This window comes from Xenopus laevis, chromosome 7L (genome assembly GCF_017654675.1).
Source record: "Xenopus laevis strain J_2021 chromosome 7L, Xenopus_laevis_v10.1, whole genome shotgun sequence".
Taxonomy (NCBI): Eukaryota; Metazoa; Chordata; class Amphibia; order Anura; family Pipidae; genus Xenopus; species Xenopus laevis.
Genome location: NC_054383.1, coordinates 99,752,931 through 99,771,766, shown reverse-complemented (window position 1 = coordinate 99,771,766; position 18,836 = coordinate 99,752,931). Strand labels below are relative to the sequence as shown.

The 18,836-nt window shown below is 36.7% G+C and overlaps 1 protein-coding gene across 2 annotated transcripts in view; it reads left to right on the top strand.

The window, feature by feature from the left end:
- The window catches only part of vps13d.L (vacuolar protein sorting 13 homolog D L homeolog), a 148,841-nt gene that overhangs the window by 75,960 nt on the left and 54,045 nt on the right, over positions 1 to 18,836 (top strand). For both annotated transcript variants that reach the window (XM_018226093.2, XM_018226092.2), the window contains 9 exons: positions 406 to 514; positions 689 to 852; positions 1,813 to 1,921; positions 3,451 to 3,630; positions 4,195 to 4,305; positions 5,117 to 5,266; positions 5,549 to 5,695; positions 6,982 to 7,078; positions 16,592 to 16,740. In XM_018226093.2, the coding sequence (XP_018081582.1) occupies positions 406 to 514; positions 689 to 852; positions 1,813 to 1,921; positions 3,451 to 3,630; positions 4,195 to 4,305; positions 5,117 to 5,266; positions 5,549 to 5,695; positions 6,982 to 7,078; positions 16,592 to 16,740 (1,216 nt within the window). The remainder of the gene's footprint in view (positions 1 to 405; positions 515 to 688; positions 853 to 1,812; positions 1,922 to 3,450; positions 3,631 to 4,194; positions 4,306 to 5,116; positions 5,267 to 5,548; positions 5,696 to 6,981; positions 7,079 to 16,591; positions 16,741 to 18,836) is intronic.

Genomic DNA, 18,836 nt, shown 5'->3' with positions numbered 1-18,836 from the left:
CACCAATATTTTTTTTTTTTTATTAACATGTGGGCACCCTAACCACCAATGTTTTTTTTTTTACTGTGTGGTGGGGGGTGGACCTGTGGGGTGGGGTGGGCAGACTTGTATGTAGAGCTTGTGGCGGGCGTAGCCCAGGGGGCCCAGGAAATGTTGTTGTATGCGATTTCTGATGGCGGCCCTGCTGATGGCAGTTCCATCATAAAGTGCTACTTTTTGTGCACATGACCAGGCAAAATGACCTGAGATGGCTGCCTACACACCAATATTACAGCTAAAAAAATATGCACTTGTTGACTCAGGAATACAATTGTAGAGTGAATTATTTGCAGTGTTATTTAGAATAAAAAACTACACCATAAAAATCATGACAGAATCCCTTTAAAAATGTCACTTTCATTGCAGATCTTCTGAAGGAAATGTAAGACTTGTGGGACAAAACTCGAGTATAACGCATGCTGAACTGGTTTTGGATGTTCATCCCAAGACACTTCGGGTTATTCTAAAGAAAAAGGTACAGTTTGCTACAATAAATTTTAGCTTTTCCACTGAGATGAATTTCATCACTCACCAAAATGTTCTGTTCTCTATCTGGGATCATGTTCCCTTTAGACCAAGCAGACGATACCAGAAATGGATTGTCACGTGTTTAATATTGTCATTTAGTGTTTTCTGCATTTTATTATAGGAGCCAGGCAAGCGCTCCCAGCTTTGGAGAATGACTGGCACTGGAATGTTGTGCCACGAAGGATCATCTGCTCCACATAACCCTAATAAGCCGCAAAGTACACGGTCCCTTGACTCGTCTTTGGTGCTCGATATTGCTGGTCTTGCTGCTGTGACGGACAATAAGTACAGTGTTTTTACTTTATTTTTTTGTAGAATAGTAAGATGGATAAAATATATAATTAATTTAATAACGTTTCTCTCTATTCTTTAAATCTTTTGTTTTTAACTTTCATTGCATTTACAGTACAGTGTGCAGAATCATGACAACTGGCAAATTATTTTGTTTTGACTTATTTTATTTGTTTGAACAAACATTTGGTGATGCAAGAAAGATGTGACCTGGAGAGGGGTAATACAGAAAAGAAAGGGATTGGGTATCACAAGGAAAGAATCACTTGCCGTCATTGTTTTTACATAGTAACAAATGTAGACAGAGAACATTTTACAGAGGGGGTAAAAAAAAAAAAGAAAAAGCCATTTAAGTGTTTACAAATAAGAATAAAATGAAAACAGATTAATTATAAGTCACAGTGCTGTATTATGCATTTAACAGGGTAGTTACTTATTGTTTTTGTATACATATGTTATACTGTATGATTGATCTATTTACCCATTTATTGTACAGTGTTGCAGAATATGTTGCCACTTTATAAATATAGTGTGTTAACGACACCCAATTCTTCTCTGCAACTACACTAATACATTTTTACTACTACTACTCTGGAGTGCAAGATTGTCCATGCACAGAACCCACTGCACCTTGAATCAGATTAAAATGCTGCACAATTGCGGTGCTGTTTGGCCTTATATGCAGCCCAGCAACCGCTGCTAGCATAAAGGAATGTGCCACCCCTCTCTATATTGAAAAAGAGAACGCCAGCATATTTGGGCACGACATTAGAATGACATAAGGTCAAGGTGCAAAATCAATGAGCTTTGCTTTGCACCTGATTTTTTGCACTTTTTATCTTGTCCCACATTTAATAATGACCCCTTTTGTGCTCCCTATAAAATATACTTGTATGTATATCTATCTATAAATGTTTTTAGATTTATTTATATATGGATATTTTTCATTTTTAGATATGAACCTCTGATGCTGAGAAAGCCAGATCACCGGCGTAGTACAACACAAACATGGTGTTTTCAGGATGGGAAATTAACATGCAGCTTGCATGGTTTAGTAGTCCAGGTCGGTTGTACTGAATTTTTGTATTACAAAAATGGTATTTCCTTTTATGTATATTTAGGGGCCGATTCACTAACTTCGAGTGAAGGATTCGAAGTAAAAAAACTTCAAATTTCGAAGTTTTTTTTGGGCTACTTCGACCATCGAATGGGCTACTTTGACCTTCGACTACGACTTCGAATCGAAGGATTCGTAGTAAAAATCGTTCGACTATTCGACCATTCGATAGTCGAAGTACTGTCTCTTTAAAAAAAACTTCGACCCCCTAGTTCGCCATCTAAAAGCTACCGAAGTCAATGTTAGCCTATGGGGAAGGTCCCCATAGGCTTGCCTAACTTTTTTTGATCGATGGATATTCCTTCGATCGTTGGATTAAAATCCTTCGAATCATTCGATTCGAAGGATTTTATCATTCGATCGAAGGAATTATCCTTCAATCGTTCGATCGAACTATCTGCGCTAAATCCTTCGACTTTGATATTCGAAGTCGAAGGATTTTAATTCCTAGTCAAATATCGAGGGTTAATTAACCCTCGATATTCGACCCTTAGTGAATCGGCCCCTTAATGTTGAGGTTGTGTATTCCAGTGAATTTTCACTTAGACATTTATGTATTTCATTTCAAATATATAACTTCTCATGTGATCAAAATATTGCTTATTTGTACTTAACAGCAGACGTAGTACTACTTGTCTGTTGTCAGATTTCTATTTAGTTTTGAAGTAAACATTCACTTCTTATGGCAGGTCATTTAAAAAGGTATCAATACAATTCGACAATAAAAACCTATTACAGGTATGGGACCTGTTATCCAGAATGCTGGGGGTTTTCTTGACATGGGGTCTTTCCTCCAAGCAACACACTGTTAATAGTTACATAATGCTCAACCATACTTTGTATTTTTTTAAGAAAATATATAGCTAGGTTCTCTTTCGATGTTTAATAAATCTAATTAAAATAATTTTTTTTCTAAAAGTTTACTTTTTTGGTTTCCAGGTCTATATCTAATCACCTCCTGTAGACAGAGGATAAATGTCATCCAATAATACTACTTGTCTGGGATGAAGTACATTTGATATTAGTACATGATTATAGAAGTACATAAGACTAAAATCCCATACAGCTTGTGTATGTCATAGTCCAGATATGCACTCATATTTCTTGAGCCTTATGATACTGGATTTTAGGCCTGTGCACAAATTTTAAAGTGTCCAAACCAGCTGTGCAGCCTGTCATTTCATGTTTTTGGGCCAAAATCAGCTTGTCAACAATGGTGACTTTTGTTTAAAGCAAAAAAAGTCTGAATTGTTGGGTTTGGGCATTTCTTGATTGGTTTGAAAATGCCAACAGAGCATACCATGTGTACCATGAGTCAAAGTGTAAGTTTTTGTTAACAACCTTAGTTTCTATTTATTTAGGTGATTGCTACAACATTTGCCTGCCATCATGTTGCAAAATCTATATATGCAAAAATGTCAGACATACTTGACACTGTAGTATACAAACATTTTCTCTCAAACACTGAATTTTAGGCAAGAAATGGAACTTCAGGTTTATATGATGGCGCTGAAGTAGTCCTGGGTCCAGATGCATCTCAAGACCTTCTGGGATCAGTACCCAAGGAACAGCAATTTATCAACCAAAAGATGAGACCTGGATCTGGAGTTCTTAGTGTCAGAGTCATCCCAGATGGGCCCACAAGGGTTTTACAGGTAAGTTCCTGTACTCATAGTAATTTAAAGCAATAAATACAAGGTTGCATTTAAAGCCCTTTCAGATGTCCTTGTAACAACCTGCAAAACAGTACCGATGTTTTCTGCTACATAATTAATGATGTAGGATGATAACCCACACAAAATTCTGTGTGCCTTCTCCCATTAAGGAGCACCATTTTCTACAACTAATTGGTCTTTGATACAGTGAAGTAGAGCCACCACCAACATAAACCCCATATGGGCCCTGTACAAATTAAGTAAATGTTCCTGAATTGTACAAAATTTCAGATTTCAGGGCCCCCAGTAATGACTGGGCCCCCTGCAGCTCTAATAGTTGTATCCCTCTAATGTCTACCCTGAACTATAGTGTCAAGCTGCATAAGTCTCAGAAACAACAGTTTCATTGAAGATTATAATATTTTAAAAATGAAGAATTTCTGATGCTTAAGCTTTCAGCTGCATTGGCATATTCATAAGAATAAGATTATTTTGTGCAATGATGGCATATTAAGTATTTCTGTGTGTTTTGATTTGGATGTTCTTCATCTTCTTATTTCTCAGATCACCGATCTCAGCCAGCGGAGGAGCAACCGATTTTCAAATGAAATTGATGAGCTAGCTGAATTAGAACTAAGAAAATATAAAAACCCAGAAGTCAAACAAGAGATAGAGGTTGGTGCATTCTCTTGGTGATTCTGGCCCTTAGTCAATTGAAGTGTTTTTATTTTTCTTTCTTTTTACATAAGTTTCTGACTGTTACAGGATGACATGTTTTGCGAGTTGCACATGCATTTTAGCATGTAAAATACATAGTAACATAGTAAGTTAGGTTGAAGAAAAGACACATTCAGCAGTCTATATATATATATATATATATATATATATATATATATATATATATATATATATATATATATATATATATATATATATATATATATATATATATATATATATATATATACTTGCCTAACTGCTAGTTGATCCAGAGGAAGACAAAAAACCCATCTGAAGCCTCTCCAATTTTCGCAGAAGGGAAATAATTTCCTTCCTGACTCCAAAATAGCCTAGTCCAAAATCAGACCAGTCCCTGGATCAACTTGTACTATGAGCTATCTTCCATAACCCTGTATTCCCTCACTTGCTAAAAAGCCAATCCCTTCTTAAAGCTATCTAATGTATCAGCCTGTACCACTGATTCAGGGAGAGAATTCCACATCTTCAGAGCTCTCACTGTAAAAAAACCTTCTGAATATTTAGACGGAACACCCTCTAATTGGAATGGGTTCCCATGTGTCAGCTGGAATGACCCGGTAAATAAAGCATTAAAGAGATTATTATATGTTCCCCTTAGATATTTCTACATTGTTATCATGTCTTTCCTTAAGCATTTATTCACCAGTGTAAACAAAATAAATATATGTCTGCGGTGGTTTAGATGTGTCTATGTGCCATAACTTTAAATTGCTTTTTTTTTCCCCAGGTACTTATAAAATTACAAGATGGGATTGGTATTTCACTTATAAATAAAGTGCCAGAAGAACTAGTGTTTGTAAGCCTCTCGGGCATCAATATTCATTATACTCACTTAACAGTAAACCAGGTGCTTGAGCTCAGCGTACAAAATGTTCAGGTACATATTTTTTCTCAATATATAATTTTTTTATATTTACATCTTACAAATGGGAGCATACAGTATGTTCTGTTGCTTATGTTTAACTTGTTATCTCCAAAAACCTCTCTAAAATAGTTTTGTAGTTTCCCAGCTGTTTGGTAGCTGCAAGGTGGAAACGGGATCTGTAGTTTTCAACAGCTTAACAGCTGTGAATCCGATGTCTTTGCTAAATCCAACTTTAAATTTACGTCGAGCACTATAGAATATCAGCTGATCTATTTAATTCTTTATTTTTTGCAGGTTGATAACCAGCTAATTGGCACCACCCAACCTACCATGCTTTTTGTAACCCCAAGTAGTGCTGAAAGTGAAGAAGAAATTGGCCCCGCTATACAAGTTAGTGCAATGATGGTCCCTAGTAAGAACAAGCTTTCCACTTTATTCAAGGTAAGTTGAAGTAAACAAAAAAAAATGTAGCTATAGATTTTCGTTTGGGAGAGAAGAACACCTATACATAGTTGTTGCATGCTTCTGCTTTGCTCATTTACATACTGCCACCTGCTTACAATTACCCTGTCTCAAATGCCTTAATCTGTGAGATGACACTTCAGTTACAATAAGCAGTAGTGTTGTCGGGGCCGCCATAACTACAAAATTAGCAGGGCCCCAATTTTTAAACCATTGATCTCCTGGCCCCCTGGAAAAAAGAAATTTGATTTGTGCACACATGTCAATGCTTCCAGTCTACAAATTCAAACACTGTGAAACAGTGCTTCTCAAGAAAGCTCAAGAGAAGACAGCAAGAAAAATGTTTATAGTTTATTATATTTTGATCTATTCACCACCTCTCTGCATGAACACTGTAATACTCAATCTCACGTGAAACCCACTCCTTCATTCAGTGGACCAAGGCCACACTTTTCCTTAACTTTAAGTGATCCAACACCAAGGGAAGATGGGTACTTACAAACGTTTTAGATGGTTATGTGCCTGTCAGATATTTCACCTCAGTAATTGTATCCAGATTCTGTCCTGGATTTGCTTGGGAAAATTTTTTAATAAACAACGATAGATTTAAAAATTAAACTTGCATAAAACAAAGCAGATTATCAGTCTTTCCAGGTTCTCTTGCGGTTACCCAGTTCACTGTAATACACACAAATCCCATTACACCACTGTAATCTATATAGGGAATATTTAGCAAAAAGTGAAGTTCGAGATCGCCACAGAGTGAAATTCCACCACTCTCCATTCATTTCTGTGGGATTTTTAAAAGAGTATTTATCAATGGGTGAAAGTGAAAGTTCATCCTTTGAAAAATCCTTTCAAAATCCCATAGAAATGATTGAAGAGTGGCGGAATTTCACTCTAGAGGACTGTGAACTTCACTCTTTGATAAATATACCTCAATGTCGGGGGCTCTGATTGCAGTCTATGACAATAAATACTTCTTACCTTTTATTAGTGCAGCTTGATTAAATGATAGAACAATGGCAAGTTTAAAGCCTGAAAAATATGGTAAACGTGTTGTATCTAGCCCATTTTTTTTTTAAATGTGCTTATAAATATATACAGCAGCCACTACCTACAGTGTATTTATTTTACGATATGGTGAAATATCTAGTTAATGGATAATCCCTGTTTGTTAAACGTATTTTTGTTATGCGAAACACTGAATGAAATCTATCATTATTCCTTATAATAAAACCAAAATATGTTCTGTTTTATTATAGCACTTGCTGATAAAAGCTCAAAAATTTACAGTGCAAATCGAAGAGAAGCTGCTTCTAAAATTGCTGAGTTATTTTGGATTTGACCAGTCAGAAACAGGTATGGCGACTTTATTGAATTCAGATTCAGAAACACTGGTTGAGCAACATTCCCCACAACTTTCCTACAGCAGCAGATGGTGTGACCACGGCATATTGTCATGGAGCATACAGAGGCCAATGATCCCCACAGGTTTCTCCACAACCCAATCATTTGTTGTTGGCAAATACTTTACATGTGTTTGCTATAGGGATAAAATGATGTTTTAGACTTTGCAATTTTCTTTGTATTTCAATATGCTGATATATATTTAGTATAACTAATATAAATGCCACATCGGTTTATTTGGAAACAGGACTCCTGCTTGAATGCTTTTCTTGGTCGGGATCTACATATCCTTGTTGAAATATAGCTAAATGATGACCAATCAGACCACACATCTGCTTTCCACTGCTACTTTTGAAACACAGAGCTTTCCCATTCTCTTTTTCAATTTTTACCTATTCATGAGCAAACATAACAAGAATGCAATGATCCATTACCGATGGACTGTTGTTAGAATTAGAATCGTATAGAAAAGCTGAACCAGCACACAGAATAGCTGAACCACAGGATAAACCCCAAGTGCTTTATTGTGTCAAAGGGGCATGCATCCGTGTGTTGTTCTGCTTTCCTATACTGAGCACCTGATTGAATATATTGGAGACAGTTTGGGAGTGCGTGTGATTACCACATACATAGCTATCAAAACTCCTTTGTGTGATGTTATTGATAGTGGTGGGACATCAAATTATGTGGCTCAGTTATTAGCACTGCTACTAGAACTCCAGTTAGCTCCCATACCAGTTTGCTTCCACAGTCCGAAAAAACATGCAGGCATTGTTTAATAATATGATAATATTAAGTTCCACTGGGGTTGGTTGATACATTCTTAAGTGATACACAATACTTTGGTGCTACATAAATAGATGATAATACTAAAGGTAGCTGATCATGTTCACTTTTAGTTAGAGCCACTAGAGGGCACACAGACCTTTATAATAAAAAAAAACAGCATTTGTTTATGGTTTCACCAGTTTTTAATTCACTTTAGCTGTTCTTTATTTTTGAGTTTTGATAGTATACATAATTATTTAGAATTGGGATTTAGAAAAGGGATTTTTAGTAAAACAAAGACACAACCTGAAGATACTGCATGTAACAGTAACTTCAGTCTGCAATTTTTTATGGCAAGATTGCTGCAAGATTGCACAGTCAAAGTAAGATTTATAAGCTTTCATTATCCATCAGAGAAACCAATAGTGCTAGTGCACGGGCGCAGATGCAGCCGATTTATTAAAATTATCTTTAATGAATGTTTTACACACAACTGAACTCAACTGCGCTTGAGGTTATAAATAACCCCTTATATGTTTTGCAGTTATAAATTGATTAATGAGCATGAATTGTTGCTCTTTATAGTGCAACACATTGGACTATGGCAGTCAGATCATGTTTTGCGCAATAAGAATGAATCCTGTAAATGCAAACAAGAATTCCCCAAACCTTTTTTGGTTATTCCACTTTTTTGACATAACAGTCAGAGAATGCAAAGTTGAAGTTCCGGAAAACTGCTGTGTTTCTTCTCAGTGCTCTGCTTTAGTTAGTGCTTTAGTGTACTTAAAAGATACAATTTTTTCTCAAATAAATCTGGCTTTACTTGTTTATTACAGTTAATACCCACCAGTTGCACTTAATGTAATATTTCTCAGTGCCCTTCTGAGCCCTTTTGTTATCTACAGTATTTATTTTTCTGTTTTAGATTTCATGATATTATCAGTTATCTACTAAGATCATGAATGTGTAAAATGAGTACCCCCTCTTGTTATCTCTGGGCAATGACAGAACAGCCAAAGCTTAATTTACTAATGCAGAAATCCTCTACTAACACCTTTTTGATCACTTTTATTCAAGAGACTTGGAAAGCGTCAGCAGATGTTTCCTGCATCAGTAATTTAATCTCTTCCCGACTGAACAGGCAGAGGGCACCCCTGTAACACAGTGATTATTTTAGTGCTGTATATATATATATATATATATATATATATCTATATATATATATATATATATATATATATATCTATATATATATATATATATATATATATATATATATATATATATATATATCTGCAGGAATAGCGACACTCACGGGACTCTTCGTCCTGTATTCTCCTGACGAACATCCCTGTGGGCGATCAAAACGTTGAGTCTCCAATAAAGTATCACATTGGTTAAGCTTCTGAAGAGTCCCATGAGTGTTGCTATTCCTGCAGATATATCATTACATGTATGTATATGTGGTATATAAATTGCAAGTACTCTGACAGAAAAGTTATGTGACCGTTGATTAACGGTTGCAATTATTTTGATAACAAAAAGAAACGAATTCTTGGTTAATAGATAGTGTTGCGGAGGCATCACTAATATTTAGGACTTGTTTTTGCCTAATCAGTTACTTTATACTATAAACCAGTGATCAACAACCAGTGGCTAGTTAGTAATGTGTTGCTCACACCAAGCCCAGTGGCCTCAAATCAGTTGATATTTTATAATGCCTGGCTTGGAGACAGGTTTTTGTTGCATAAACAAAAGATGTACTGCCAAACAGAATCTCCTGTGGGATGGCAGTCCACATAGGGCTACCAAATAGCCCTTATTTGGCATCGCCAGGAATATTTTTCATGCTTGTGTTGCTCCCCAAATGTTTTTACATTTGAGTGTGGCTTACAGATATAAAAGGTTGGGGACCCTTGCTCTAAACCAGTGATCCCCAACCAGTAGCTTGTGAGCAACATGCTGTTCTCCAACCCCTTGGATGTTGCTCCCAATGGCCTAAAAGCAGATGCTTATTTTTGAATTCCTGGATTGGAGGCAAGTTTTGGTTTCATAAAAACCAGGTGTACTGCCAAACAGAATCTCAATCTAGGTCGACAATCCACATAAGGGCTACCAAAAGACATTTTTCATGCTAGTGTTGCTCCCCAACGCCTTTTACTTCTGAATGTTGCTCACGGGTTCTAAAGGTTGGGGATCCCTGCTCTAAACTATAGTATAGTCCTAAAATATGTATCTTTTATGTTATGTGCAATTGAGAATTTACTGTGCTGAAGACAGTGTGGGTGAGACAGTAGCTGCTTAATAAAATATGATCGGAGAGAGGAATAAAAGAGCAATATACACAAAACATTAATCTTACCAACAGAAGCACGAACACCAATAGCACATATGATTCATATTTAGCTTAGCATTATTCTTTTTTCCAGTGATTCGAGATGCATTTAAAGTTACTTGGGTAAAATTATGTGTTTAAAGGGGCAACCTTACTGTGTTCACATTATACAATATGCTCTAATGTAAAATATTTAGTTATTTGCAGATTTTGAGAGATACATTGTAGAGACTTCAGGTACAATGATTTAATTTAACAGTACAGGTATGGGATCTGTTATCTGGAAACCCATTATCCAGAAAGCTCAGAATTACAGAAAAGCTGTCTTCCATAGATTCCATTTTAATGAAATAATTTTATATTTTAAAACATATTTCATTTTTCTCTGTAATAATAAAACAGAACTGTATATTTGATCCAATTTAACATATAAGTAATCCTTATTTGGAAGAAAAACCAACCTATTGGGTTTATTTAATGTTTACATGATTTTCTAGTAGACACCCCAGGTCCCAAGAATTCTGGTTAACAGGTCCCATACCTGTACCATAATATCGCTTTCAAAAGTATCACACTTTTAATCCTATGGGGGTGTTCTTCACTTCATTCAGCTGTCTTTAATGTAATCTAGGAATTTATTAACCTCTTGCATCAATTGTAAACCTTTAATAGCACACTGGCATAAATCCTGTTAAATTACACTGTAAATAATTAAATAAATGCAAAGCAGGCAGGTACCAGTCTGCCACCAAGGGGTTATTTTTATAATTTAGTTTGTATTTAACACACTAACTTCTTTAATTGGGCATTGCATCTCTCTCTCTCTCTCACTCTTTCTGTAAGCAACTTTCCAATGTATAAGGCACCCCCCAGTGCCAGAGCAGGTGTTCCTTTCAGGGCCGAAATCCACCGCCTGGGTAAAAAAGTAGGGCAGCACCACACCACCTTTCTTTTTTTATTTATTGTTTTATTATTTTTCAGTAATGTTTACAGAAGGAAAGAAACACACCATCATTCTTTATGATGTAGCTTAACAGGATTTATGCCAGAATGCTAGTCAAGGTTTGGAATTGATGGAAGAGGGTAATATTTTAGTATATTACATTAAATAACAAAATAAAGAACACCCCTATAGGATTAAAAGTGTGCCACTCTTGGGGGTATATTTATCAAAGAGTTAAATTAGAGGTCGCCACAGTCCTCTAGAGGTGAAATTCCGCCACTCTCCATTCATTTCTATGGGATTTTGTATTTATCAAAGGATGAACTTTCACTTTCACCCATTGATAAATACTGTGGACTGTGGTGATCTCTAACTTCACTCTTTGATAAATATACCTCTTGGCCTTTACCAGGTGTCTCTAGTTTAGACTGTACTATGCATTGAGAGATTAAGGATCGTCGGACATAAAGATATATCTGCACGTCTATGGCCAGCTTTAAGTCATTTAAGAATAATAAATGGTCCAAACTACACAGGTATGGGATCCATTATCCAGATCGTTCTGAATTACGGGAATGCCATCTCCTACAGACTCCATTTTAATGAAACAATATAGGTTTTTCAAATGGATTTCTTTTTCTATGTAATAATAAAACAGTACCTGTACTTGATCCCAACTATGATATAATTAATCCTTATTAGAAGCAAAACAAGCCTATTGTGTTTATTTAATGTAATTATAAGTAGATGTGATGTATGAGGATGCCAAATATGGAAAGGCCCCTTATCTGGGAAACCCCAGGTCCTGAGCATTCTGCATAATAGGTCCCATACTTGTACTTTGATCCACTATAGATATACAGTAGTTTAATAGATATAATTAATTCTCTGGATAAAGATACTTAATTGTCGAGGCCAACAGAGCTTGATTATGCAGCTGCGCATCATACATCTTTTGTAAATTTGAGTAGTTCCATGTACTGTAAGAGCTGGGTCTAGCTTTCTCTTAAAAAGATTGGTCTCTCAAAGGCCATGTATTCATGCACATTCCGTATACCTTACATTATGCAATTACAGCATTTAAGCCTATTGGTTATAGAATGAAAAATTGAACTTTTAAAAGTGAATCTGGATTTCCTTTGCAGGGTTGTTTCTACCTTGCATACTAATGAGGAGAACAAATGCTTTTCATTTTGATCCACTTCTTTGTACATATGCTGAACAGACAGCCCTGCACAGCATTGTCAAACAGTATTTGTTATCCGCGAACCCAGTTATCCACAGAGCTCTGAATTACGGGAAGGCTGTTAGATCCAAACTAAGATAATTAATCCTTATTGGAAGCAAACCCAGCCGAGTGGGTTTATTTAATCTTTACATGATTTTCTAGTGGACTTAAGGTATGAAGATCCAAATTATGGAAAGGTCCGTTATCCAGAAAACCACAGGTCCCGAGCATTCTGGATAACAGGTCCCATACCTGTACAGTTTTTTCCATTTAGTGTTTTTTTTAATCTGACATTTTCTGTTTCAGTTGTCTGTTTAAACTATAATAAGTTTACAACTGGGATTTGTCTTATTAAAATGTTTAACTGATAGGCGCTTCTTCAACAGTTCATCACTTTTCATGCTTATATCTGAAATTCTCTCTAAATTATAGATGGGGAAGGTTAAAAGTGCACCCTTATTCAGAAGGGAATGGAGATCATGAGATTTATGCATTACTAAGGCTCTTACAGGCCGTTATTTAGTTCAGCCATTCTGTTAAACTGAGGTCCTGGCAGAACTTGAATAGAAAGAGTGCAGAACGGATTGCATAATAATGCTATTGCATGCTCAGGGCATGTTGGGAGAGAAGCTGTTCAAGTGAAGAGAAAACAGCTTAGCTTCTTAATTAGCCGTAGAGTGAAAAGCCCTTGAGAATACTGCCAATAGCACTTCTCAGGAATTACTCTCTGCATTCTGTGCTCTAAGGTCCAGATTGTATGTAACTACTTAGCTGTTCATGTCAGTAAATTATTACATGTGTCTTAAAGCTTATTCATTATTAATGTTTTTATAAAGCAGCAACACAGTCCACAGTCTGGTAAAATAGAAGGGCATGTTCATCAAAATGACATAAAAATGCTCAATCAATACAGGGAACCAGGGTCCTTTTTAATAGAGTTTACAATCCAAAAGAAGATGTCACAAGATATGGGAAATAATTTTGAAATGAATAAGATACAACTGGCTGTGTGATTTTTTTTTTTTACATTTTATGTTGCTGTCAATGGCATAAAATGGCTGATTTATCAACTCCAGAGACCATAAGCAGTACAGGGCTTGATAGAACGTTGTGGTGCCCCCCAGCTTTCACATTCTAGTTGACATGCAAGTTAGGACTTTTCCAGGGGGGTCACCATGTTCCACCCACCTCCTGCCTTTCCTAATACAGCACTGACAAATGCAGACAGAGTTGCATAAATAATGAGGGTCATTCCAGCAGCACCAGTATTTGTTCTTTAGGGCACAACATGCAAATTGTGAACCAGGGCCAACACAGAATGTTTTGCACCATGCTGGATTTTTGGAAACGAGCCTGTGAGAGAGTTAGATAATGAGGTCTGCCAAAGACAGCAATTGCACAAATTGCCTGTAGTATTAAATTGCTCTCAGACTGTTAACATCTACTAATGTGTAGCGTTCTCATGTTTTTCCCCACTTGGAACCTAAACAGTATTTTAGATGCAGTTTACATATGCAAAGGGCTGTCTGTTTAAATCACTGATGCACAAAAAAAGAACTAGCTGTCTGTCCGCATGGGAATCCCCTGCAGAGCTACTAAGAATGGGTCTGTTTGGTTCCCAGGCTACTTATTCTTGTGATAGACAGACTGTTCATCTGATCACAGTGTCTTGGACTGTCTGAAATGTATGCCAGCTTTGTCCACAAATCATGCCTTTTTGGGTAATTTCTAAAAAGAGGGCAATTCCAGTGTAAACTAGAAATAAATATTTGAAACACAAGTGATTAAAAAAGCTGTTATAAATTTACACTCTGGAAAATTACAAGCCTTATTTTGCTAATGTTATACTGAAAAATTACCATTGAAAAGAGGTGTAATTCCAAAGGATCAATTGTTTGTGATTATAAATTAGAAATAAACTTAGATAGTAAAGTAGGTGTCTTTCCACCTCCAAAAGGACACCACCTGAAGGCTAGTTAGATTGAAACTGCTTTTTTGCACGTTTATTCTCAAACTGGGGGAAAATGTTGGCATATTCTGATGTCCTGATATTGTTAATGTTATAGCAACATGACTGATTGTGCAATATTTTTATCATACAATTTGTTATGGTATAGCTGGGGTCCTGATCATATATTTGACTGCTACAGGAACCCAACAATTTCTTCTCCTCCTCTTATCTACTTGCACCCCTCCCTTGACAATTTACTTTGGCTGTTGGCTACTGAGCATGCTCAAATCTTCTCAACTCAGATTACTAAACACGTCCTCCAGTCTAGCTGCCAATGAAAAGAAGCTGCTAATTGCTTTAGGAAAATGTGATGGTGCTGGCAGACAAAGTAGAATCATGCACTATAAATGATGTAGCTTGGGTGGGGAGATGTGCCTAACTTGTATACATAGTAGGAGAATGTAGGGTTTACTTTTCCGTTAAGTCAAATGAATAACTTATCGGCAGTGTTTTGATCTTTACTAAGCCTTGTTACATTGAAAGCATTGTATTGTAGAAAGAGCTCTGCATTCTGGTTTCTGTGGAAGTACGGTTGTGGGGTCTGTTATCCAGAAACCCATTATCTAGAAAGCTCTCAAATACAGGAATGTTATATTTCCATAGAGTCCGTTTTAAACTAACACTTTTTATATTTTAATGATCTCCTTTTTTGCTTTAAAATTAAAAGAGTACCTTGAACTTGATCCAGTTCTAATGCTTACATTTTCTAGTACCGTATATATACCCGAGTATAAGCCGAGTTTTTCAGCATCCAAAATGTACCTCGGTTTATACTCGGGTCAGCGGTACCGGACCCGAGTAGCTGAAATTGCAGTCACTTTTAATCATTCCTATACCAACAATTCACTTGGGGAGAGACTGCAATATCCCACAATGCCCTCTGTTGGTTATATGAAAGAATAACAGTGACTGCAATATCACACAGCGCCATCTGTTGGTTATATGAAAGAATAACAGTGACTGCAATATCACACAGCACCCTCTGTTGGTTATATGAAAGAATAGCAGTGCACCCTCTGTTGGTTATATGAAAGAATAACAGTGACTGCAAAATCACACAGCGCCATCTGTTGGTTGTATGAAAGAATAACAGTGCGCCCTCTGTTGGATATATGAAAGATTAACAGTGACTGCAATATCACATATCGCCCTCTGTTGGTTATATTAAAGAATAACAGTGACTGCAATATCACACATCGCCCTCTGTTGGTTATATGAAAGAATAACAGTGACTGCAATATCACACAGCGCCATCTGTTGGTTATATGGAAGAATAACAGTGACTGCAATATCACACAGCGCCCTCTGTTGGTTATATGAAAGAATAACAGTGACTGCAATATCACACAGCGCCCTCTGTTGGTTATATGAAAGATTAACAGTGATGGCAATATCACACAGCGCCCTCTGTTGGTTATACGAAAGATTAACAGTGATGGCAATATCAAACAGCATGCTCTGCACATGGTAGTGGGACAGTGGGACAATGCACACAGTAATCCGTTTGGCAATTCTCTGTCACCATCAACTTTGCAAAGAAGTCCGGTTGATCGCTGGGGGGGTCGCTTTGGCAGAATGTGCGCTGCTGGGAGACAGGGCTGTAGTTATGTCTAGGCTTATACTAGAGTCAATAAGTTTTCCCAGTTTTCGTAGATAAAATTAGGTACCTCGGCTTATACTCGGGTCGGCTTATATTCGAGTATATACGGTAGTTGTATGAATGATTCTCCAGAATACAAAAAGACCACTCAAGTCTCAGACATTTTAGATAATAGATCCTATAGCTATATCAGACAAGTTTCAGATTGGGGGGCCCTTGGTAAAATACATTGCGTAATAACAGTTTTCTACTTTGGTCCATGGTGTCCAAACTGCTGCCACCCAGCTTCTAGCAGTGGGTATATGATTAATAGTAGTGGGAGGGCTGCATGTTGAACACATATGAGTGTTTTTGGTTTGTTTGTTTTTGGGGACCCTGGCTCCATTCATTTCAGCCCCAGTGGCCCTTTTCTTCTCTAACTTTGGCAAAAAAAAAGCTATGTTATGTTTTTGTTTTGTGCTCACATCATTTTACAAAGCATTTCTGTTTTCAAAGTTTGCTAATTATTATTCCTTTATTTTTTAATCAAAATGATCTACACATAGAAACTAAATTTGCACATTGTTAATATTTATACTAGGTGTTGAAAAGTGGGATGAGAATATCCATGACAAGCCGTCAGAGGAAAATAAATCACAACAGAGATATTATTTTGAGAACCTGAAAATATCAATACCGCAAATTAAGCTGAGTGTGTTTACTTCAAATAAACTCCCTCCAGATCTCAAGGTATGCCATTATAACATGGACAGTTGCCTACTTGTTGAAGTACTGTATTTCTGTATTTTCATTTGTTTTATTAGTATCAAGGTAAACAGGCTATCTATGTATGCTCGTAATGTTACCTTTACAAACATTATCATGTCTGCATCCCACCGCTCCTCTTTTTTTGTCTAGGGGTGGGAGTGATCCTTTGGGCCAAATAGAATTTTTGAGGCTGATACTACAAGACATTCTTTTTGTGGGACACCACACCTGGGAAGTGTCTGTTCACTGATTATTCCATTCTAACGATTATGTTTATTTTACCCCATATGGTCAGCACTTCAAAACAAGGTCCTTCTTCCAATTTCTGTTGAATGTAAAGCTGGCCATAGATCTGATCGTTCGAATCTTGGAACAATCGGACTTCCCCATCTCCCGACCTGCCAGTAACCATTCCGATTAAATAAAGTAGTAAAAGAACAGATCAGCCCATGTTCTGCCCCTGACAGCAATCTTACGAAAGTTATGCCTGTCAAAGCTGCTGACAGTCTCCCACTGAAAATGCAGAGAAATTATCGGCAGCCGACAGAAATCTTTTAACCTGTCCGATCGACCAAACGACTGATCTCCGTGGGACGAAAAATGTCGGGACTCTCCACAAACGGTCCAAAAACCATATGAATCCTCGATTCGGGCAAAGCACTGTACGGCAAAACAATAAATTAGTAGTAACAAACAAGGGGTCATTAAAATAAAAAGTAACAATAAGTGCATTATTAGAAATACAATTCACATAAATATAAAATATAATTACAATACAGATTATCTGGTCAGTGTCAAGGAAACAAAAGGCTGGAGGACCCTACCCTGTAGGGCTTACAGTTCAAATGAGAGGGTAGCATAAAGACACAATTCGGAAGGGTATTAAGGTTAAAGTTTGTTACACTGTTATATAAGTGCTGGTTCCCAGTTCAGGTGTTATCCAGGTGCTCCCAGAGGTAGTCTTTGAGTTTTGTTTTAAAAACACTGAAGGAGGATTCTCTTCGGAGAGATTCAGGAATCTCGCCGAGAACCACACTTTTAGGGGCACATTTATCAAGGGTCGAATATCGAGGGTTAATAATCCCTCGAATTCGACCCTCGAATTTAAATCCTTCGAATTCGAAGGTTTTAGCGCAAATCCTTTGTTCGTTCGATCAAAGTAAAAATCGTTCGATCTAACGATAAAATCCTTCGAATCGAACGAAGGAGGATTTTTCTTCGATCAAAAAAAGGTTAGAAAAGTGATTGGGAAGGTCCCCATAGGCTAACATTGTACCTCGGTAGGTTTAAGCTGCCGAAGTATGTAGTCAAAGTATTTTTTAAAGAGACAGTACTTCGACTATCAAACGATTTTTAGTTCGAATCGTTTGAATCGAAGTCGAAGGTCGTAGTAGCCTATTCGATGGTCGAAGGACCCTAAAAAATACTTCGAAATTCAAAGTTTTTTTCATTCGAATCCTTCACTCGAGCTTAGTAAATGTTTCCCTTAATGTGTGGTTCTTTTGTCACTATAAATGGGGCAGGAGATTTTGCACATGATTGTGGGCCGCTAGGTTTAGTTATCACAACATATTCTGTCCAACCATTATACATAATTGTTGGATAAATAAACCAATACACAATTTTTGGATTATAAAACAGGACAAGACCTTCCTCTTAATCTTTATATCTGGCACCTCTCTTTTACCCAATGCCATGTGTTATAGTTTAATATTTATAAAGCATTAATACAATGTATAAAGCAAGTAATACAATGTCTTCTTTGTTTTGTTTTTTTTTGCTTTGCCAATAATATATATCTTTATTTTATTTTTTGCTAAGCAGCAGCTGGATCAGTTATGGAGTCCGCTGTCCAAACTGTCTGGCTTAGGTGTTCTGCAGTGTTGGATAGAAAAAAAAGATTACTCACTTTTATTGGAAATAATATATTGCCTCATACTTATCATAGTGTAGCTGCCCAGCATCAATCAGCATCAGATTATTGAAAAACAATGTAATTTTAGTAAATGCAAGTGTAAAGGAAAGTAAATTAGAGCGGCACCTTTCTCCAAAGCTATGAGCTTTACCATATACTTGCT